The 22,517-nt window shown below is 42.9% G+C and overlaps 1 protein-coding gene across 2 annotated transcripts in view; it reads left to right on the forward strand.

The window, feature by feature from the left end:
- The first annotated feature begins 1,538 nt into the window (after positions 1-1,538).
- The window catches only part of DHX57 (DExH-box helicase 57), a 23,360-nt gene continuing 2,381 nt past the window's right edge, over positions 1,539-22,517 (forward strand). Inside the window, exons 1-20 of one of the 2 annotated variants that reach the window (XM_082047992.1) lie at positions 1,539-1,744; positions 2,366-2,518; positions 2,796-2,966; positions 4,276-5,084; positions 6,488-6,675; positions 6,812-6,933; positions 7,182-7,377; positions 8,146-8,270; positions 9,402-9,535; positions 10,223-10,277; positions 11,035-11,237; positions 12,749-12,865; positions 13,214-13,310; positions 14,595-14,768; positions 15,207-15,407; positions 16,219-16,495; positions 17,576-17,671; positions 17,771-17,854; positions 18,003-18,140; positions 18,952-19,026. In XM_082047992.1, the coding sequence (XP_081904118.1) occupies positions 1,548-1,744; positions 2,366-2,518; positions 2,796-2,966; positions 4,276-5,084; positions 6,488-6,675; positions 6,812-6,933; positions 7,182-7,377; positions 8,146-8,270; positions 9,402-9,535; positions 10,223-10,277; positions 11,035-11,237; positions 12,749-12,865; positions 13,214-13,310; positions 14,595-14,768; positions 15,207-15,407; positions 16,219-16,495; positions 17,576-17,671; positions 17,771-17,854; positions 18,003-18,140; positions 18,952-19,026 (3,612 nt within the window). In that variant the 5' untranslated portion in view covers positions 1,539-1,547. Of the gene's footprint in view, positions 1,745-2,365; positions 2,519-2,795; positions 2,967-4,275; positions 5,085-6,487; positions 6,676-6,811; positions 6,934-7,181; positions 7,378-8,145; positions 8,271-9,401; positions 9,536-10,222; positions 10,278-11,034; positions 11,238-12,748; positions 12,866-13,213; positions 13,311-14,594; positions 14,769-15,206; positions 15,408-16,218; positions 16,496-17,575; positions 17,672-17,770; positions 17,855-18,002; positions 18,141-18,951; positions 19,027-22,517 lie in introns of those variants that run through there. The other variant, XM_082047993.1, reaches the window with a different exon arrangement.

The following is a 22,517-nucleotide window of genomic DNA, read 5'->3' on the forward strand; positions in this document are numbered from 1 at the left end:
TCTTTTCCTGGCTCTGGAGGTGCTGGTGCATCCATTCAGCTACTAAGCTCCTACCAGGCTGTCCACAGCTGCTCACCTTGCTCTTTCCACAGCCATCTGTTTGCAGGAGCATGATGGTGGGGCACGTGTTAATGTTGGGCCATTCTGTCACTGACAACAACTGTTCAATATTACTGGTCTTGTTCTGTCAGAGCTGGTGAAGATCCTGCTGTGAGAAGCAGAGGAGGGCTTCTGTTTTTGTGCTGGTTTGACTGAAAATGGGTTTATTTTCTTTATGCAGTTAGAAACCTTTCTTTTCCATAGCTAGCACGCTCATTATTTGGACTTAGTTTGAGAACAAGAGATAACACCCTGGGACAGAGTTAATGTTTTTAATTGCTCTGGTCTGAGAGCCAAGGATGTTCTGAGCACTCTGCCCACAGGTGTGAGGCAGCCAGGAAGGGGGACATGGATGGGGCAGAGCTTGGCTGACATCCAGACTGATCAATAAGAATATTCCATCCCATTAGTGTCATGCTTCATATTTAAGGAGAGTTAGGAGTTGGGACCTTCCAGTTGTCTCTTCACTATCTTTCTGTCTCTCTCTCTCTCGGGTGCTTTCTCTTCCGCGTGTTGTTTTTTTTTGTTTGCTCTTTTTTCTCGGAGCCAGGGGAGTTTTTGGTACGCGACATTTAGTTTGGCTTTTTGCTGTTTTGCAGAGGTCTCTGAGCCTTTCTGCCTTTTTCCTCTCTTTTCTGTCTCTGGGATCATCTTTGGGACCAGATGCTATTTCCTGGGAATGGTTGCTCAGCGTGTTCATGAGGAATTGCCCTGAGTATCTTTTGTTTCTATTTTATATACATATTTACTAGTAGCGTATTAGTATTTTGTTATTTAATTAAACTGTGTTTATCTCAATCCAAGTATCTCCCTTTTGATTCTCTCTCCTATTAGGGGGGGAGGAGGGTGAGTGAGCAGCTATCATGGTTGTATTGCCAGCTCGGCTTAAACCATGACAGTTTTCCAAGACAGTTCCTCCCCTGCCGAGGCTCCACATGGCGCTTGGCCATTTGAGCTGCTTCCTGCAGAAGGGGATGGATCAGGAGCAGGTTAATTTCTCTTTCAGTCTCACAAACTCCCGAGCCAAAAAGTGGCAGGGCACAGGCTGCTTTCTGCTGAAGGTGCTCCTGAAGGTTTGTCCTTTGGGCTTCCTTGTCCAAGAAAATTCCATCAGAGTGGCAGAACAGGAGCTCCCAGACTGGGTAACACTGCTGGTAGGCTCATCATTTTGCCAGAAATCCTGCAGTTTTTGGTTGAATAGCTGTGAGGAATATTGCTTCTTTTTTCTAAAACCACAGAACTTGTTTAACAGTGCTCCAGAAGAATGTGCTTTGCCTTGGATGTGTACAAATACAACAACATAGGGGTAATTATACTGTAGTTTGAGAGGGTATTTTCTCTTGTCACATGGAAAAACAAATAATTTAATGTGTGCCCAGACATTTGCAATGTGCTAAATCATCTTCAATACTAAGGGCTGTTTTTTCTCCCTTCCTCAGCAAGAGAACATGAGTTCAGCTGTGAGGAAAAGAGGAAAGCCCAACAGAGGAGGAGGGAGAGGGAGAGAAGGCAGTGGAAGAAGAGGAGGAAGAGGAGGAGGCCATTCAAACAAGTGTCAACTTGGTGGAAATAGGAAATGTTCAACCAAAATTTGGGATGATGGGGATGATTTCTGTCTCTTTGAGGAACCAAGGCTGGAATCAAGGTCTTTCTGTTAATTTGGGGAAGTATGGGATACTTTGGGGCTGTTTTTTGGACATCTTTGAGTATACAGAAGAGTGAAGGGGTGATTAAGCTGTTTCATTATAAAGCAGTTTTGACATGTCTTTTTTAATTAACATTTTAAACATAGCTAAGAAAAGTGGGGTTTTTTAAATGAGATTAGAACCTCTGATTTTCTTGTTTGGTCATAAAGTAATTTCAGAACATCTTTGATCAGAAAATACTAATAAACACAGGATGTTCATTTTTGTGCGTTACAAGCAGAAGCTTGGCCATGAAAAAAAAGCAATTTAGAGTTAATTTAGTATCCTGAATGTATTCTAATGGTTGTACTGTAGTCAGAGAATAGCTTTACCTAGCAAAGCATATATTAAATAACTTTGGATTTGACATAGGATAAAATATTCATGCATATGTGTGTGCAGATGCAGACACACACACATCCTGGTCATGTAAGAATGAACCCAACTGAATAATCCTTAGGTGGGTGGACTTGTTTTGTTTTTTTTTTGTTTGAATTACAGGGTTAGGTCCTAATATATCCCAATTCAGTCAAGATCACTTAAACCAGGCAAATAAGTCTTTGTTATGTTCTAATTTTTAGATCAAATGCCCCTGCCAGAAGAGGAGGGGAAAGGAAACAGAGACCTGAAGTGAGAATGCCTCTGCAGACCATACACATGACATCAGAGAATCAGAGAAGAGTGAAAGAACTGCTTCAGGAGCTTCAAGGGCAGGAGCTGGCTCCTGAATCAGAGTGAGTTTAAATGGAGGCACTACTTCTAGGTCTTTTAGATGAGCATGCATTAACAGGCACACTGTTACACATTAAAAGAGTATTCTCTTTTCCCTTTTAATTTGATCTGAAATCCTGTGGGTTTGAGTCTGCTTTGTTCTTCTACAGTATCGACTCTGGGCAAGGGCTAGCAGAACCCTCCATTTAAACGGAGGATTTAAAACTGCAGAGGCAGAGTTTTGTGTCTATTCAACAGTAAAATCTTGTTTCATTTTAATTTGGTAACTCTTTTTATCAGAGTAGCTGGTTCTGGTGAAGACTATGATGAACCTGATTACCTTGATGATGAACAGTGCTGGTCAACAGATCAGGAAGTTTCTGACATAATACCAACGCTGTCTGTTGAGCCAGCTGAGCGTAGAATTATGGAAATTGAAGTGTCTTCATTCGCTGTGAACAAACTCTCCAGGTGATGCTTTTCAGTGAATTATTTGTATCTTTATGAGATAAATCACTATTTTCAGTTCTGTAAGCCCTCACTGCTTTGACTTCCTCTTGATTCCAGGGAAGTACTGTGTGCAGAACTGATAAGTTTGTATCTCCTACAAATTTAATCGACTAGATGGATTTAAAATAATGTTTTTTTGAAAATAAATCACTCCACCCTTTTTTCCAGTGAAGTTTTCAGTTCTTTCTCCAAGGCAATGAAACAGATATTGGGAAAGCTCAGGGAGAATTGCTGTTATATGTATGTTTCTTCCAGATAGATAATGTTTCTAAACCTTGTAGGTATTCTTCATCCATTTTGCTCAGATATTAACATTTATTAACTATTTTTGCTTAGGTTAAGAGTGTTTTATATGTGAAAAGACTGATTTTATTTTTTTCCTGAAGAGTTTAAATTATATAGTTCAACTGGGAAATCTAATCTTGTAACTTATGTGCTACATTCTGGGGTGTGAGATAGTTGCTACATAAACTAATTTGTCACCTTGTAAACAACAGACTAGCATTCACAGACACCAAATTACTTCCTGCCACTGTCCTTTAAAGCAGCATAAATATTTTGATCATATAATAATAGAATACCAGGTTGGAAGGGACCAGAGGATCATCTGTTCCAACCTTTCTTGTCAAAAGCACAGTCTAGACAAGATGGCCCAGCACCCTGTCCACCTGCATCTTGAAAGTGCCCAGTGCTGGGGAGTCCACCACTTATCTGTGGAGATTATTCCAATGGTTCTTATTGTGAAAATTTCCCTCTTGTGTCCAATCAGAATCTCCCCAGGAGTGACTTGTACCCATTACTCCTCATTTTTTCGAGGTGACTCCTTGTGAAACGGGAGTCTCCATCTTCTTTGTAGCCACCCTTTAAATACTGGAACATGGTGATGAGGTCTCCCCTAAGCCTTATTTTCTCAAGGCTTAACAAGCCCAGTTCTCTCAGACTTTCCTCATATGGCAGCTTCCCAGTCCTTGGATCATCTTTGTGGCCCTTCTCTGGACCGTGTCCAGATTTGTGTGGACACACATCTTTTGTGTATAGTGGGGACCAAAACCGGCCACAGTATTCCAGGTGTGGCCTGACAAGAACTGAGTGGGATAATGACTTCTTTGTCTCTGGTGACGATGCCTTTGTAATGCAGCCCAGCATCCCGATGGCCTTCTTTGCCCTACTTGCTTCCTGTCTGTAAGCCTAAACAAGCAGTTTTGTGGTTATTTTTCTTCCTACAAGTCTCTGTCACTCACTTGTTGCCATGTTGTCTATTTTGTTGCAGGTATGGTTTTGACAGTGAGCGTTGTAGGACAGTGCTGAGATCCTGCAATGGTAACATTGGGGCATCATTGGAGTATTTGCTATTGCAGTGCTTTACTGAAAGATATGGAGAGAAGATGCAGGTTTCTGCAACAGCTGCTGAAGCCAGTCAAGAATATTTAGAACAGAGACAAGAAGAGGCTCTTGCCCTCCGGTCAATCTGTGGAGAAAAATTTGTAGAAAGAATTCAAAACCGAGTTTGGACTTTTAGTTTGGACTTGGAGTACCTAGCAAACAGGCTCACCAAATCTAAAGAAAAGGGTGGTTGTACTAAGGGCACAGCAAAGCAGACTTCAAAGGAAATATGTAAATTTTATCTCCAAGGAGGCTGCAGATTTGGTTCAAAATGCAGATTTACACATGAATTCCCTCCAAACCACCTACTAAAACCAGCCAAGAACTCTGTAGATGATGCTCATCTCAGAGCTAACAGTGATGGTCCTGTATATGAACTTGAAGTAAGATTTCCTGAAGAAAACAAGTATCCACTCCAGGCACCTCTAGTGGCCTTTTATTCCACTGATGAGAATCTACCTCTTGCTTGTCGTTTACACATTGCTGAATTCCTCTTTGGAAAGGCTTTGGTGGCTGCAGAGTCTAATGAACCAGTGGTGTACACCTTGGTGACTTGTTTAGAAGATGAATCTGAAATAAGCACGTTACTTAAAAATACGCACCACAAGTATAGTGTTCCTCCCGCGTCCCTGCTGGCTACATCTTCCATAAAGCTACAAGTGGAGAGTACATCTGGTTCAAATCGAATGTCCGAAGGTACACCAAATTTCCCTCCACAGTTCATGGGCTAAGAAAAGTCAAAAAGATCACCAAAGGAAAAAAAAAAAAAAAAGGCAGAGGCCCCAATTCAGGCATCTGTTACAAATCTGTGTCCAGAGATTAAGGGCATGTGGTGAGCCAGATCTGTCTGTACCTCAGAAAGTCACTTCCATAATAAAGCTGCAGCAGAGGGGTTTTCTGCTGGCAAGAACTGAGTTAAAGGAGCAAAGAGCAAGTGACTTTGTGTTGGCAGAGTGAATGATGCCTGTTCCCACACAATCAATTGAGAGGTGTGGTGTGAGCTTACCAAAACTGACCAGAGAATTGTGCTTGGAAGAGAATGGGGAAGGTTGTTTTCAAGCTTTGGTGCGTCTGCTACTCATCAGTTCAGAAACATCTTAGGTTTTTAGATAGACTACTTAAAATTACTCACCCCTCCTCAAAATTAATTTTGTAAACATGAATTTAAGGCTAAGTAAATGTTGCAAGCAGTTCTACAATGTTGTTTATAACGTCATCCTTTTTTTTGCAACTAGGTTGATTTCACAAGGGGAAACTTAGGACTGTGTCACTTATGGCAGGGTGACAGCAACTCTGTGGCATAGATGACCTTCAAGCTCTCAATTGCAAAAGTGTTTTATCTAAGACAAATTTTCTTCAAGAGGGTTTTCAAGAGCAACTGCATCATGTTTTAGAGCACCTAAATAGTGACTGCCTATTTTTTTGATCATAGTAAAATAAATAGTTCAATTTTTTTAACAGCTCCACAGAAAGACAGCTTTGTTTCAGAAATTGAAATCAGAGATTCCAAATAGTCTTCCTTATGTTATAAAATACCTTGTTTAGATAAATGTAGCCTTAAAACCTTAAAGGACTGGCTTACTGTCCAAGCAAATTCCATTTCAGTTGATAGGCAATAGGCACCAAAGTACCTGGTCCAGTTTCCGCCTTGGTTTAAAAGTACTTGGCAGTGGCTTAACACTTAATGTTACAGTGTAGTTTTAATGAACTTAAGATGGTGCTGCCATCACAGTCTCATGTTCCACAGAAGTGGTCATGTGGTGAATTGGAAAGGGGAGCTGAGACACATTAAAAATGGTCAGGAAGGCAAACCAATTACCAGTCTGGTTCACCATATGGCCACCCAGACCATAGTACAGCTGGAACAGGCCTAGTGACAAGTAGGTTGGAGCTGGAGAGGTTGTGGTTTGTTTCCTGGCCTGAGAGGTTTGCTGGTAGTGAACTAAAGACATGTCAAAAACAGTCCTGCAGACCCTCAGATCCAGTCTAACAAGGTTCTTTGTTGAGAATGCTCTTGGAACATGCATCTTTTCTGTGGTACTGATGAGGTCCTGTTCCTTAGTAACAAGAATACCTAACTGTACATTCTCTGTCTCAAGCCCCAACAGTGTCAGAGCCTCAGGAAAAAGAGGAGGTGGCAAAACAGGAGGAGGAAGATGAACAAGTTGTTGTGGAGAATGAGAGTTATGTGAACCTCAAGAAAAAGCTTTCCAAAAAGTATGATGTACAGGCAAAGTCTCTGTATAAAGAAAATGTTAAAATCTGCACGCAATTTCATCTGAAGAAGGTACAGTGTACAGAACAGGATATCTGTTTTCGTGGTTACTTTAGAGAAATATATATTTAAGACACAGGCTGCTGTTTCAAATGGTTCTGTTCCACCCCAGTGGTCTTCTGACTGCCATGCTGTTTTTCTACATCAGTCTTCTAGGCACTACCAGTCACTGTTATATGAAAGACAGAAACTCCCTGCATGGCAAGAGAGAGAAAACATTCTTGATTTGCTGAAGAACCACCAAGTTCTTGTTGTGAGCGGCATGACGGGGTAAGAGTGTGATTGCACATACAGACTTTATGTATCGAAGTATATGTGGAAGAATGTGAAATAACCTGAAAAGGTTAGGGACCTGTTCCACGTGTGACCGGTGACAGCAGTCCTTGGTGAACTTCATGTGAAGGATGACACTAATGAAACTAGGCTTATTTCAAGTGGAATGCAGTAGTCTTAATTTATATGGATGGAAGGTGGGGTTTTTTGTTTGTTTTTAATTAATCCCTGATTTTGTCATGCAGATGTGGGAAAACCACTCAGATTCCTCAGTTTATTTTGGATGCTTCGTTGCAAGGATCTCCAAGCAATGTTGCAAACATCATCTGCACTCAGCCTCGCAGGATCTCTGCCATTTCTGTGGCTGAACGTGTAGCCAAAGAAAGAACAGAAAGGATTGGACTCACTGTTGGATACCAGATCCGTCTAGAAAGTGTAAAGGTATATATACATTGCCTGTTGGTTTTCATTTAGTTCTATTAAAATGTGCTTAGTGCTTCTCTAGCATACAGATTCTCTGCCCTATATCTGCCATAAAGTGAGATAAGCAAGTCTGTATCGCTTGTATCTTATAATATATTATGAAATATATTCTGTATTTTATTTCATCTCAAGTTGCACAGTCCACTTTACAGAATGAGAGTGCAGTCCTAGGTCTTGTGTTGTTTCGATTTCTGTTGAGACAGGTGAAGGGATCTGAGAGTATGAGTAATACTTGGGTCCTCTGGAAGGCTACTGACTTCATTTCCACTTGTCTCAATTTCCATTTGTCACCCAAGTGGAGACTGAAGGGTACAGCTTCAGTCAGTCAGAAGGGGAGATTGATTTCAAGCTGCTATCCTGGAAGTGAAGTGTTGTCTACATTGTAGCTGATTGCTTTTTCCAAGAACAATGTTAAAAGAGAGATTAACTAAATCATTCTAGGTACAGATATATGAGTTGTTTATCAGAAAGCAACTGCCAGGAAAAACAGTTCAGATTTTTTGTTTACACCTTATAGTTAGCAATGCACCTTGGTAAGAAGCAGATGCTCTTAAGTTTTAATCGAGAAAGAAAAATCGTTCAGTCCATCTCTAGTTGGGATTGCTTGTTCCCCTTCTGTCAAACCTGGCATGCGGCTGAAACCAAACGCTTTACAGCAACGTGTATTCTCTTTGCACTATGTTAAGTTGCACAAAGTCAACTGAATGCGCTTTCTTACCATTCAAGTCCTCAGCTACCAGACTCTTGTACTGCACTACTGGTGTGCTGTTGAGAAGGCTGGAAGGAGATCTGACTTTGCAGGGAATCACACATGTTATTGTCGATGAAGTTCATGAAAGAACAGAAGAAAGGTAAATAATCTCTCATCCCATAAGCAAAATGAAGAAACATAGACTGGAGGATAAAGGTGACTAAGGTGCAAGTAACTGAAGTCAGACTTGCTGATCCTGTGGCAGTATCATGGGATGGTAGGAGTCTGGTTTTAAGTTCTTATCTTTGGGCAGTAGGAAGTTGTGTTGCAGCAGCTTGCAAAGAAAGCACGTCTCTTAAATTTATATGCCTCCAGTTTGCTATCACATCACAATGGTGTTGAAGGAGATTTTGGATGGGACTGGAGGGTTAAATAACTTTTTAACCACAGTTGTCTGGTTCTTAATCCCTTGTTCCAGCTTTTACCCAATATCCTGATTCTTCACATGCCCTTTTGGGAATTATTTCTCCTGATGGAGGTTTCAGCAGAGCACCTGCAAGAGACAAGTGCTCACATTTTCTTTTAGTCTATAGATTTTACTAGTTCTAGACAGTCTTATCCTGGCCTGCTCCAGCCTCCTGCAGTTTTGCTGATGCCAGGCAAAAGGTGTCTGTCAGTATCTCTGTAAACTAAGTGGCAAGGATCCTTTTCTTTGATGTTTTTCTTGTGAAACACTGCAATGCAGTGAGTTTCCAGGAGGCTTTGACTGTGGACCATTATTCTGCAGGTCAGATTATATTTTAGCCTTATAAAAGGGCTGGTATTTCTCAAGGATTCTTCTTATCTAAAATCACTTCTAGCGAGTCTTCTAGGCATGCCACAAAAGCTATAAATATGTAGGGAGCAGGGAAATGGGTAAATCTGAATGACTCTTCCAGTGAGGAAGAGGAGCAAAAGGATTCACCTGTTACTTTGAGTTAATTTGTTATTTAATGTTCTTGTGTTGTCATTATTATAATTAATTTATGAAGTGGCTAGAGCTTTTTATTGCTTAAATGAATTTGCCAAGTAATCCTGACACTTTAGTAAGGGACAACCAAAAAGTAAGCAGATTGCTTTCCATTAATTTATTGCACTGTTAACCTCCAGCCATTCTGAAAACCTCATGCTTCTGTGATGGTATCATCGTGCTACTGAAAACACCAGGAAGGTGGACAGAATGGAGAGAAAAAACAGACTCTGAAAGTTAACACTGAAGAAATTCAAATGTCCTTTTGCTTGTTTTCTTCAGTGACTTCTTGCTGCTGATTTTGAAGGATATAATGGTTCAGAGGCCAGACCTGCGCATTATACTAATGAGTGCCACCTTGAATGCGGAGCTTTTTTCTCAGTACTTTCACTGCTGTCCAATTATTAACATACCAGGTGAAAACCATTTATTTTTATTGTCTTGTCACTTTTGTTGTTTTAGGGGTTTGTTTTCAGTGTTTCTGCTTGTGAAGTGTTGCTCAATTCAAGAGCAAGGGGCTCATTTGCCAAGTGGCAATGTGAGGATTTATACAAGAAATACAGTTCCAAGGGCTTAGAAGGAAAGACCAAGGAGATGTAGGTGAAAGAAGACTTGGAAATGGAGTCTCTTTTTTTGTGCTGTTTCAATACCAGCAGAATTTCCTTTCCCAAAAGACAAGTGACATGGTGTACATGTTGTGCTTCCCTGAAGGCTCCCTGAAGACTCTTCTCTGTTCTTGTGAAAAAGAAGCAGTGAGAGGATCCAGCTGGATGTGTACACATTTAGCCAAATGTGCCTTTTAAATTGCTAAGTTACTACATGGAGCGTGACACAAACATGTAGGCTCACGGATATGTTCGTGTCAGTGTATCAACCCTTTTCTGATTGTGTAAGCGCATGTTGCCAAGCCATGCCTGGAAAACATCCACAGTTTGTCCTGGACGGAAATTACGTTGAAGAGTGCAGTATAGATGAGAGCTGTGAAGGCAGTGTATGACATGATAGCCTGTGTGAAATTGTAGCCATCTTCTGTCTTTTTCCTCTTTTCTGCGTGTTTTGTGGCGTGCAGATTTATTCTCTTTTTTTTTTTTTTTTTTTTTTAGGTCGAACATTTCCCGTGGATCAGTTTTTTCTGGAAGATGTGATTGCAATGACAAGGTGTGAAATTGCCAAGCACTTTCAGATGTATTTGGCCTTTGAGGTTGCACTGTTGACGTTGAGACAGCAGTAGTTCTGAGCATAAATTTTAAAATGAAATGCTCTCAAATCTCCCCCATCACCTACAGTCTCAGAGTTCTACTAAAGCCTGACTTTAAACCATACTTCTTATACTACAGTGAGGTCTAGGTTCTCATGCCAAAACAAGCCTTTCTACATTAGATACTATATAAGTACTGAAGAAAAGGTGAACTTTGCCATTAAGAGTTTGTCAGTGCTTGTATTTCACTTTTTTCAGTGGTGGTTAGACATTAGCAAACAAAATAAATCTGAAGGTAGATTTCAGCACTGAAGGTGAGAAATGCAGGATACCAAACAATTCTTTTTTGTAAGCCCTACCTTGCTGTTCAGGTACCATATTCCTGTTACCATTTGCACTTACTGAAGAGTCACAGCAGCTCAGATATTCCACATGATAAATTGATCAGGTATTCTAAATTACTTGCAGATTTTTGCTCTGAGCTGCCCACTCATGTTTGCAGTCGTAGTCTTTTGCATCACAGCTTTTAAAAGACTAACATCTGAATATGGAAGGACACCTTGACATTGATACTGTCCATGGTTTTGCAACCCGCTTACACATATTCCCTCTCAGATTCCTATACAAGTACTTCTGATACCCTATCTCTGTAGCTAGTTATTAGAAGGAGTATTTTAGACTTCTTTCCATGCTACTAAATGTTCTTCCGTTGTTCAGGTATGTTTTAGAGGACAATAGTCCCTACAGGCGCAAGACAAAGCAAGAAAACAAACAGAATGGAAGACACGAAAGAACAGCATTTGAAGAAGTAGAGGAGGACCTGAGACGTGCTGGCCTTCTGGAAGGCACTGACACAGTTGTCAGAGATTCAGACCCAGATCAAAAATTAACTCTGAAGCAGCTCCTTACACGATATAAAGGTGAGCTCGTTGTTAAATCCAATAAACTGGCATATAACATTTGCCAGCCAACATGGTATGTTAGTGTCGAGGGTTTAGATTGTGGGGTGACAATAAAACCGTGGCAGATGTATTGTTAACCGCCTCTCCCCCCTCTTCTCCTCTCAGCCCCTCCCTCTCCCCCCTTTCCACTAAGGACAGGCAATCGGGCGGGAAAAGAAGGACAGAGAGAAGAAAGTTGGAAAAATTAACAATGTTTTACTAATGCTACTAATAAGAATAGAGAAGATAATACAAAATGTACAAAACCAATCTTGAAAGTCCCAGCAACTGCAGAGCTGGCACCCGAAATCCTGTATTGGACTCTGAAGCCAACCAGAGCTGGATTCAGTCTGTCATTAGGCCTCAGTTTGCAGGGACGACTAGCAAGGTCCTCTCCTAATGTCAGCCATAAGGAAAAAGGGACGAGATCCTTGTGATCTCCCACTTTTATATGAAGTATTCACGTGGGTGGGATGTTATACTCAGTTGGTCAGTGTCTTGGTCACCTGTTTCTCGTTGCCCCTCTTGCGAGAGGTGCATCCATGCTTATCAATAACTTTGCATTCCATTGCTGTGTTTACCAAAACATGTATCTGGTTCTCCAGGAAAATGCAGCTAATATGAAAGCTTTAGCTGACAGGCAAATTCACTAAAAGAGAAACTTGTTTTTAACAAAACCAGGACAGTTAGCGTATAATAGTGTATGTTGAGTGTATGTATATAGTTCAGACATTTTATTTGTGAAGTTAAGTGGGTCACTACTTCTAGATGAGATCAGAAATCTCCTGCCAGCTTTAAAGAAAAAAAGGACAGTTCTCAACTACTATCAGTTTCCATGCTTTTTCAGATGCATTCTTAATTCCACTTTCTCCTCTGTATCTGTTCTTGGAGCAGACCTCCTTCTTGGAGGCAGACCTTGCCATGAACTTCTGACTCTGTCATCATCAAAATCCTTCTTCTGCTTAGTCCTGAAAAATTCCTCCCTGCACACCCTTATGGTGAGCTCCACAGTGGTACTGAGTGATAGCCATTGCTTGAAAGCTTTGGAATCCTGCTAGACAGTTGTTATGTCAGAAGAGTGAGGGAATCTGGGTGTCTTTTTTTAGTGTAAGAAACATCAGAAAGGAGAACAGAGAGTCGGAGAAGGTAGTCCTGGATGTATCTGTTAGTGGCCATATGAAGGCTTTTGGATCCTCTTACCACTAGTACATGTGCATGTAATTCTGCTAGTAGATGAATCCTGGTTTAGATTGTGCACAGGGCAGGTTTGAGCCCCAGTAAGGCATGAGAAAGGAAGCACTGCTGAAACAAGAGGAGGACATGTAAGGGGAAATGTGACACGTTGAGTCGCTTATGGAGGTACCTCTGGTCTAAGCCAGATGTTTAAACAAACCAAGGTGGTGTTGGTTGTGCAGTCACACTGATTCAATGCATCCAATTGCTTTTTACAAAATATGGACTTACTGTGTGGTTTATTTCTTTTTCCCTAGGGGTTAACAAGACAGTGTTGAAAACAATGTCTGTCATGGACTTGGACAAAGTTAATCTGGAATTAATTGAGGCCTTGCTGGAGTGGATAGTTGCTGGCAGACATTCATACCCCCCAGGTAATTTCCTTGTTCTTGAGAGATAAAACATATTCATGGAGGTTGTGTGCTTATAGACAGCCCAGAGCTAATGTTTTGCATGTTTCTGTAGTTACTGACTATTTCTGAAAAAAAATAAGTTCTAGCTGAGTAACAAAGCCTCTGATGTGCATGGAATGGAGAAGGTCAGACAGTTGTCTACTTTGGGAAGTCTTTGGTGAGTGACTGTTGCAGCCTGTGTATCTTTTTGTACAATAATTGCAAAACAGAGCTGGATTTTTTATTTGGGCCTTCTGCATATTGATAAAATGCCATGCTGTCCTTCCTGTTGAGTGTTGGTTTTGTTTTTTTTTTAATCTACGTATACAGGTGCTGTGTTGATATTTTTGCCTGGACTAGCAGAAATCAAGATGCTTTATGAGCAGCTACAGTCTAATGCTCTTTTTAATAACAGGCACAGCAAGAGGTAAGGCAGAAAAGCTCCGAAACTGTCAGTCTTTACCCATAAATAGAGAGTAGCTTCCTGCATGAAGCCTGCCTTTATCCAGGGATAAGCTAAGGTTATAAAATGTGTGAGATGGCTTGTGATATGAAGGTCTTGACTCCAGTCAGGGTAATACCTTTTCTACCATCTTATTGGCTTGCTCTTTTTTTATCTCCTTAACTCAGGAAGGTTAGTTGTTAAAGTTCTCAGAGAGCCTAGTGATGAGTGTTCTCCGTCTTATGCTCTGCATGATGCAGTGGACTGTTGAAAACCTCAGTCCTTGTTCTGTTTCAGAATGTTTGCTGACCCACATTCCGTTGTAGTTGCATTTGGCCTTAGATATTTACATGGAGATGTAATTGGATCTCCTTGACTAAACAGTTTTTACACAGATGTCTGTGGCAAGGTTAGCTGGAGTGATTTCTTCCAGTCTGCAGATTCTGGACTCTTCAAAAGAGGCAGAATTTTTCCTCAGCTGTATTCTGAGACCTGTCCCTTGTGTAAATGTCCCAACCTTCTGTTAGAACATGTACCAGAAATAGTGTGGCCAGGAGGGTTAGGAAAGTGATTGACCCCCTGTGCTCTGCACTGGTGAGGCCGCACCTCGAATCCTCTGTTCAGTTTTGTGCCCCCCACTACGAGAAAGATACTGAGGTGCTGGATAGAGTTCAGAGAAGGGCAATGAAGCTGGTGAGGGGCCTGGAGCACAAGTCTGATGAGGAGCAGCTGAGGGATCTGGGGCTGTTCAGCCTGGAGAACAGGAGGCTGATGGGAGACCTTATCACTGTCTACAAGTACCTGAAAGGAGGTTGTAGCATGGAGGGTGTTGGTCTCTTCTCTCAAGTAGCAAGTGATAGGACAAGAAGAAATGGCCTCAAGTTGCACCAGAGGAGGTTTAGATTGGATATTAGGAAACATTTCTTCACAGAAAGGGTTGTCAGGCATTGGAACAGGCTGCCCAGGGAAGTGGTGGAGTCACCATCCCTGGAGGTGTTTAGAAGAAGTGTAGACCTGGCACTTGGGGACATGTTTTAGTGGTGGATTTGGCAGTGAACTCAATGATCTTAAGGGTCTTTTCCAACCTAAATGATTCTATGAATGTGTCTTAAAGTTGATATGGCAGAGAGGTTTGCTGGTTTTATGTTGCTTTAAATGGCTGTGGGCAGTGTCTAATACTAAGAGGGGCAGAAGTGTGTGCAGGCAGATTGTTCTGAAGAGGGAAAAGGCTGGACATGCACTGAGCATGCTGTCATATTGTCCTTCCAGGTGTGTTGTTTATCCACTTCATTCTTCACTCTCTAGTGAAGAACAGCAGGCTGTGTTCCTCAGGCCTCCTGAAGGAGTTATCAAAATTATCATCTCTACAAACATTGCAGAAACATCTGTCACCATTGATGATGTGGTCTATGTGATTGATTCTGGAAAAATGAAAGAGAAAAGGTACTGGGATTAATTGCTCAGAGCTTTGTGATCTGGGAAACTGCTGCATACTTAGCTTTCCGAAGAGCTGGGAAAAACTTGAAGAAACTTGACCTGCAGAAAGCTGCTGCAAGGTGGAGGAAGCCAGTCTAGACTCACATCCAGCTGCAGGGGTGGAAATTTTGTCCATACAGAAGTTAGCAGCATCTGAGGGTGCCAGAGCACGGGAACAGGCTGCCCAGAGAGGTTGTGGAGTCTCCTTCTCTGGAGACATTCAAAAGTCACCTGGACACATTCCTGTGCAATCTGTTCTGGGTGAACCTGCTTTGGCAGGTGGGTTGGACTAGATGATCTCCAGAGGTCCCTTCCAACCCCAACCATTTTGTGATCTGCCTGCTTGACCTCCAGCCTGCCCACTCTGCACTTGTGCATATACGCCTCTTTCTTGCTCTTCTGTAGATACGACCCAAGCAAAGGAATGGAAAGTCTGGAAGACACATTTGTGTCCAAGGCAAACGCTCTGCAAAGGAAAGGGCGAGCAGGTCGTGTAGCCTCAGGTGTCTGCTTTCATCTTTTCAGTAGCCATCACTATAACCATCAGCTTATAAAACAGCAGTTACCGGAAATACAAAGAGTGCCCTTGGAACAACTTTGTCTAAGGTGAGCTGCTGTTCTTGATAAAAGCCAGCATGCAGAATGTTCATCCTCCACTGCGGGGAGCACTTGGAATGTCATTACCAAGGCGTTTAATTTCCTCAGTGTTTTCTGACATCATGAAACCAATAAACTTGCTCTGGAGGTCTAGGGCTCTGTTGGCTGGTTGCTTTGATCTTACTATCATATTGCCTCTGCATCCAGAGCCCTCCCTGATCACACCCTCCACCAGTTCTCCCTGTCCTTCTTCATATTCCTTAGCTCTCATCTGATCCTAGAAAGAAGAGCTATGTCTCTCAGATCTCTCATTACTGGAGAAGACAGTTGCATTCCTGTACTTCAGACCCATGGTAGATGTAAACTTCATGCTGTAAACTCCCCTGCAGTGCTTCTGTGCAGTGTAGTGCAGTTAAGCCACAACATGGATCAAGCACCACCATCATGCAAATACTAAATGAAGAGGCCCTCCTATCCCTGCTGCACAGCGTGCACCCCTTTGTACAAAAAAGTAACTAAACCATGAAAATTATTTTTTTACAGTGAAAACTTTAAACCCTAGTGTGCTAAACAGGAATGTGTTCTTACGGACTCTGTGAAGTTGGGTGAAGTACATTGCTCCTCAACTATTATTTCACATTCATTCCTGCCTTGAAATGTGTGTTATGGGCACTCTTCTAGGGAACATGTTCTTGGAAGCAAGTTTTCTGTTGGTATTTTGTTTTGTTTTTATAAAAGTTTGCTTTTTTGTCCTGTGTATGGAACTTAGCTGCTTTTATTTTTTTCTTTCTTTTTTATTCTTTTTTTTTTTTTTCTTAAGAATTAAGATTCTGGAGATGTTTACTGCACAGACTCTTCACTCTGTCTTATCACGACTAATTGAGCCCCCTAGAACCGAGTCTTTGCAAGCATCAAAGCTGCGGCTACAAGATTTAGGAGCATTAACTCCAGATGAAAAGCTCACCCCTTTGGGATATCACTTGGCTTCTCTGCCTGTTGATGTCAGGATTGGCAAGCTAATGCTGTTTGGCACCATCTTCCGCTGCCTGGATCCTGCACTGACTATAGCAGCCAGTCTGGCCTTTAAGTCGCCTTTTGTAAGTGTATCCTGCTTTGAAAGTGGTATGTTTTCACGCAGCAGCAAAACTTGCAGCATACAAAACCTGAGTAATTTTATTTCTCCTTTTTAGCCTACATTGTTGCAGTGCTCATTAAAAAAGTCTAGTTATAAGCAGAAGATCAAAACCATGCAGCAGCGATGAGAATGTTATTTATATTATGAGTGAGCAGTAGTAACAGAGTGGATGTTAGTTTTAATCTGAACTAAGAAGTACAACCAGTCCATTTTGTCCAAATTTTGTGTAAAAAAAGGAAAATGAATGGTAATAGAAGAAGCAGTTAGAAATATTGACAAAACAGTGATAATAATGAAGTCGACATGTCTCAGCTGTGAACCCAGAGTTCAGTTTGGATCTCGGTTGGTGTGGTTCTCACTTTCACTTTGGGTTTTTGAATTAGCTGCTGTACTTACAGATGCTCTTACTGTTGTTAATCTTCCACTGCAATGTACAAACTTGCAAGAAAAATCAGACTTTCTTGAAGTTTTTATTGCAGTTGTTAGTAGTGCAAATAGTTTGAATTGAGGATAGTTGGGAGAGAATTAGGAATAGATTGTTCTAGTTATTGCATGTTGTTTTCCGTAGGCTTATTGGGCATTTTTTACAGCATAAGTTTCTATATGCTGATATCCTGAGTTACTATGGCCTTTTTTGTCTCTCAGACCCAGGTGGATTTTAGGCTTGATGCGCTTTTCTCTATCATAGGCATTGTCATTTGAGCTTCAGCTCAATTAACTTGCTAAGGTTTGTGAGACACTGTTTTTCATGGATCTTGGCATTCTGCAACTGCAGAGACATCTGGCCAAAATGAAAATTTTTCTGTGAGCTAGTCAGTCACAGATTTGCCTTTGGATCTCTTGTGGTTAGATAGGGCAATGGGCTTAGGTGCTCCGCTGTTGACTTGGCATTTTTGAATGCTTCATATTTTTTGTTATCCAAGGAAAAACTTTGCATTCTGACCTGTGAGGGGCTGTGAATATTATTTGTGATGCAGCTCTCACAATGGCTTGTCTAAGTTGTGAGGCGAGGAACACGCTTAATCTGTTACTCCCTGTCTAGGTCTCACCATGGGATAAAAGGGAAGAAGCAAACAAAAAGAAGTTGGAGTTTGCAGTAGGAAACAGTGACTACCTGGCTCTTCTCCAGGCCTATAAGGTGAGGTAAAATTTAGTAGCCTCTCTCACAGGTTTGTGATGTGCTTGAAATTCAAGCTGAAACCTTTTATTAAAGGTTTCCTCCCACATTCTCAATTAGGGATGGCGTTTAAGTATCCAAAAGGGCTCTCAGGCGAGCTACAACTACTGCAGGGAGAATTTTCTGTCAGGAAGAGTTCTTCAGGTAAGTTAGTTTTTGTGATCTTGCATGGGGACTGGTTGAGAGAGAGAGTCCTAGTGGTGAAAGAGAGTCCTAGTGATGAAAATAAGCGACTGGTGAAGGCTCTCCTTGCTCTCTGTGGCACCCGTCACTGCCCTTTATCTGTTTATAGGAAATTGCCAGCTTGAAACGGCAATTCACAGAGCTGCTTTCTGACATCGGGTTTGTGAAGGAGGGGTTAAGAGCCAGGGACATTGAGAAGAAATGGTCCCAAGGAGGTGATGGCGTGTTGGATGCCACAGGAGAAGAGGTAATTCACAGCATTTCAGTGTTCCAAAACAGTGCTGCAGTTTTTAATTTGACCTGGGTGCCAGGTGGGCTCTAGACTAATGGGCTTCTTGCCACAGCCTTACTTTGTAATCTCACACTGGCAACACTCAGCTCCTGCCTGCTCTGTTCTTCCTCCGTGCACATTGGATATGCTGGTACCAGCCTTGATTTGCATGAGGCTTTATGTGCCTGGGAGAAACAGGTCCAGATATGGAAGTGAGCTGAAACTTGCTCCATTGAGACAGTGAAACACTGCTGACTAGACATATTTAAAGTCAGCAAGTGGTGGAAAGGTAGGGGTTTGACTCACAACCTTGCCTGAATGTTGGGATTATTGCCAATCTTATTTTGGGAACATTACAGAGCAGGCAGTGAAATATTTCAGCATTGCAGACAGTCCTCAGAAAGCAGCACCTCCAGAGCTAGAGATCTCCTAGGGCTACATGATGGGGTGATAAGGGTTTGGTAGTTGTAGAGTATCACTGTGTATTGGGACAGCTTGTGCTTCCTTTCTCTCAGGGGCAAAATGCTTTGTAGTCAGACATTAGGGAACAATTTGCCACTAACTGCATCAAGATAGTTGGTGGCCAATTTGCTCCATTAATAGTGGGTGGGGAACACAGCCCAGGTCTATCCTGAGACCTTAGGAGCAGTAGCTGGTCCTCCCCTGTAAAGCACAGCAGTGCAGCTATAAAAATAAACAAGTTTCAGGAATTCAATTATTTCAGAAGCGGGGCTTTACCTTTATAGACCTACCTGTAGAATACCTAATGCACGCATTAATTTCACAGGCAAATACGAATGCAGAAAACATCAAGCTGATCTCAGCTATGTTGTGTGCTGCACTATATCCCAATGTTGTCCAGGTAAATGAATGCTTTTTCATTTTCCCTTCTGCTGTTTAGCATATCCACACAGCCTGCTTTCAGTCTGGGCTGATTGTGGCAGCCTTGAGTATGGCTTAGACTGCCGCAGCTTGCTGCTTATAGTACTAGAGCCATGCAGCTGAGCTCCAGTTAATGTTACTTGAGACTGCTGCTGTTCCTGCAGGCTGATTTTAGTGTCACACAGAAGCCAGCAGCAAATGTTCTTAAGAAGCTTCTTAAAATTACAGCTTTTTAGAAGGATGAGGTTACAAACGAACAGTCAGGCTTAGACAGCACCCAGATTGTAGTATCTGTCTCCAGTGACTTGATACATGGAAAAAGACAGACCGTGATATGTGGGAAAGATTTATCTCACAGGAGCAAAAGGATGCTGGGGCAGGAATTAGCAGGGCTCATTTGGGGAGCTTTAAACTAGATTTGAAGGAGGTGGGGTTGTAGCTGGGCTTGCATCAGTGGGGCAGCACTCTAGAATTGGGGAAGACTGGGAGGCCTCCTATAACCCTAGGGTGAAATCAGTGTGCTCATCTTGCTCCCTGAAATGCCTGTACACCAATGTGTGCAGCATGGGGAATAAACAGGACAAGTTAGAAACCTGTGTTCCATCAGGGGATTATGATCCGATGGCAATTACAGAAACATGGTGGGACAGCTCACATGACTGGAATGTGGTCATGGATGACTATGTCCTTTTCAGGAAAGACAGGCCAGCCAGGCGTGGTGGTGGAGTTGCTCTTTATGTGAAAGAACAACTACAATGTATTGAGTACTGTCCAGGCATGGATGAGGAACGAGTTGAGAGTCTATGGGTGAGAATTAAGGGGCAGGCTGTCAGGGGTGATACTGTTGTGGGTGTCTACTACAGGCCACCAGGTCAGGGTGAGGTAGTTGATGAGGCCTTCTACAGGCAGCTGAGAGCAGCCTCATAATCACAGGCCCTGGTTGTCATGGGGCATTTTAACTTCCCTGATGTTTGCTGGAAGGACTGCTCAGCCAGCCAGCCACAGTCTAGGAGGTTCCTCCAGTGCCTTGATGATAACTTCCTCATGCAGATGGTGGAGGAGCCGACTAGGAGAGGTGCACTGCTGGATCTCATCCTCACTAACAAGCAGGGTCTGGTTGAAGCACTTGAGGTTGAGGGCTGCCTTGGTTGCAGCGACCATGAGATGGTGGAGTTCAGGATCTGTTGTGGCAGAAGCAGGATAGCAAGCAGAATTGCAACCCTGGATTTCAGCAGGGCAAACTTTGGCCTTTTCAAACAATTGCTAGGGGAAATCCCATGGGCAAGGCTGCTTGAAGGTAAAGGGGCCCAAGATAGTTGGTTAGCATGCAGGGACTGCTTCTACCAAGCTCAAGATCAGAGCATCCCGACACTTAGGAAGTCAAGGAAGGGAGCCAGGAGACTTATGTGGTTAGACAAGGAACTGCTGGGTAAGCTCAAGTGGAAGAGGAGAGTTTACAGATCATGGAAGGAGGGGCTGGCCACTTGGGAATAATACAAGGCTATTATCAGAGGATGTAGGGAGGCAACTAGGAAAGCTAAGGCCTCCTTAGAATTAAACCTGGTGAGAGGGGTCAAGGACAACAGAAAGAGTTTCTTCAAATGCATGGCAGATAAAACTAACACAAGAGGCAATGTAGGCCCACTGCTGAATGAGGTGGGTGCCCTGGTGACAGAAGATACAGAGAAGGCAGAGTTACTGAATACCTTGTCTCTGTCTACTCTGCCAGAGGCTGTCCTGAGGAGCCCCATACCCCTGAGGCCCCAGAGGAAGTCAGGACAATGGAGGAGTCTGCTTAATTACTCCCTAACCCAGTCCTCATCAACAAGGCAATCTAGACATCCATAAATCCATGGGTCTGGAGGGGATGCACCTGCGGGTGCTGAGGGAGCTGGCTGAAGTAATTGCTAGGCCACTCTCCCCATCTAAGTTATGGGAAACGAAAGAGGTGCCTGAGGACTGTAGGAAAGCAATGTCACTCCAGTCTTCAAAAAGGGCAAGAAGGAGGACCCAGGTACCTATAGACTGGTCAGCCTCACCTCCATCCCTGGGAAGGTGATGGAACAACTTATCCTTGGTGCCATCTCAAGGCATATCAAGGATAAGAGGGTCATTAGGGGCAGTCAACATGGCTTCACCAAGGGGAAGTCATGCTTAACCAACCTCATAGCCTTTTGTGAAGACATAACGAGGTGGATAGATGATGGCAAAGCAGTGGATGTGGTCTGCCTTGACTTCAGTAAAGCATTTGACACAGTTTCCCACAGCGTCCTTGCTGCTAAACTGAGGAAATGTGGACTTGATGATCAGGTAGTGAGGTGGACTGGGAACTGGCTGAAGGAAAGAAGCCAGAGAGTTGGGGTCAATGGGGCAGAGTCTAGTTGGAGGCCTGTATCTAGAGCAGTCTCTCAAGGGTCAGTACTCGACCAGTATTATTCAATATATTCATCAGTGACTTGGATGAGGGAACAGAGTGCACTGTCACCAAGTTTGCTGATGACACAAAGCTGGGAGGAGTGGCTGATAGGCCAGAAGGCTGTGCTGCCATCCAGCGAGACCTGGACAGGCTGGAGAGTTGAGCGGGGAAAAATTTAATGAAATATAACAAGGGCAAATGTAGAATCTTACATCTGGGCAGGAACAACCCCAGGTTCCAGTATAAGTTGAGGAACAACCTGTTAGAGAGCAGTGTAGGAGAAAGGGACCTGGGGGTCCTGGTGGACAGGAGGATGACCATGAGCCAGCACTGTACCCTTGTGGCCAGGAAGGCCAATGGCATCCTGGGGTGTATTAGAAAGGGGGTGGTTAGTAGGTAGAGAGAGGTTCTCCTTCCCCTCTACTCTGCCCTGGTGAGACCACATCTGGAATATTGTGTCCCATTCTGGGCCCCTCAGTTCAAGAAGGACAGGGAACTGCTGGAGAGAGTCCAGCATAGGGCAACAAAGATGATAAAGGCAGTGGAGCATCTCCCATATGAGGAAAGGCTGAGGGAGCTGGGTCTCTTCAGCTTGGAGGAGACTGAGGGGTCACCTCATTAATGTTTATAAATATGTAAAGGGTGAGTGTCATGAGGGTGGAGCCAGGCTCTTCTCAGTGACAAACAATGATAGGACAAGAGTCAATGGGTATAAACTGGAACACAGGAGGTTCCACTTAAATTTGAGAAGAAACTTCTTCACAGTGAGGGTGACAGAACACTGGAACAGGCTGACCAGGGGGGTTGTGGAGTCTCCTTCTCTGGAGATATTAAAAACCCTCCTGGACGCCTTCTTGTGTAACCTCATCTAGGTGTTCCTGCTCTGGCAGGGGGACTGGACTGGCTGATCTTTTGAGGTCCCTTCCAATCCCTAACATTCTGTGATTCTGTGATATGTTACTACTTGAGAATTTTTGATTTTGATAAAACATTTAATTACAGGGCAACAATAAGCTGTGGCAGGTACTGTTATCCCCCCTCCCTGCTCCCCAACC

The sequence above is a fragment of the Streptopelia decaocto genome, assembly GCF_964273445.1.
Source record: "Streptopelia decaocto genome assembly, chromosome: 3".
NCBI classification, from domain to species: Eukaryota; Metazoa; Chordata; class Aves; order Columbiformes; family Columbidae; genus Streptopelia; species Streptopelia decaocto.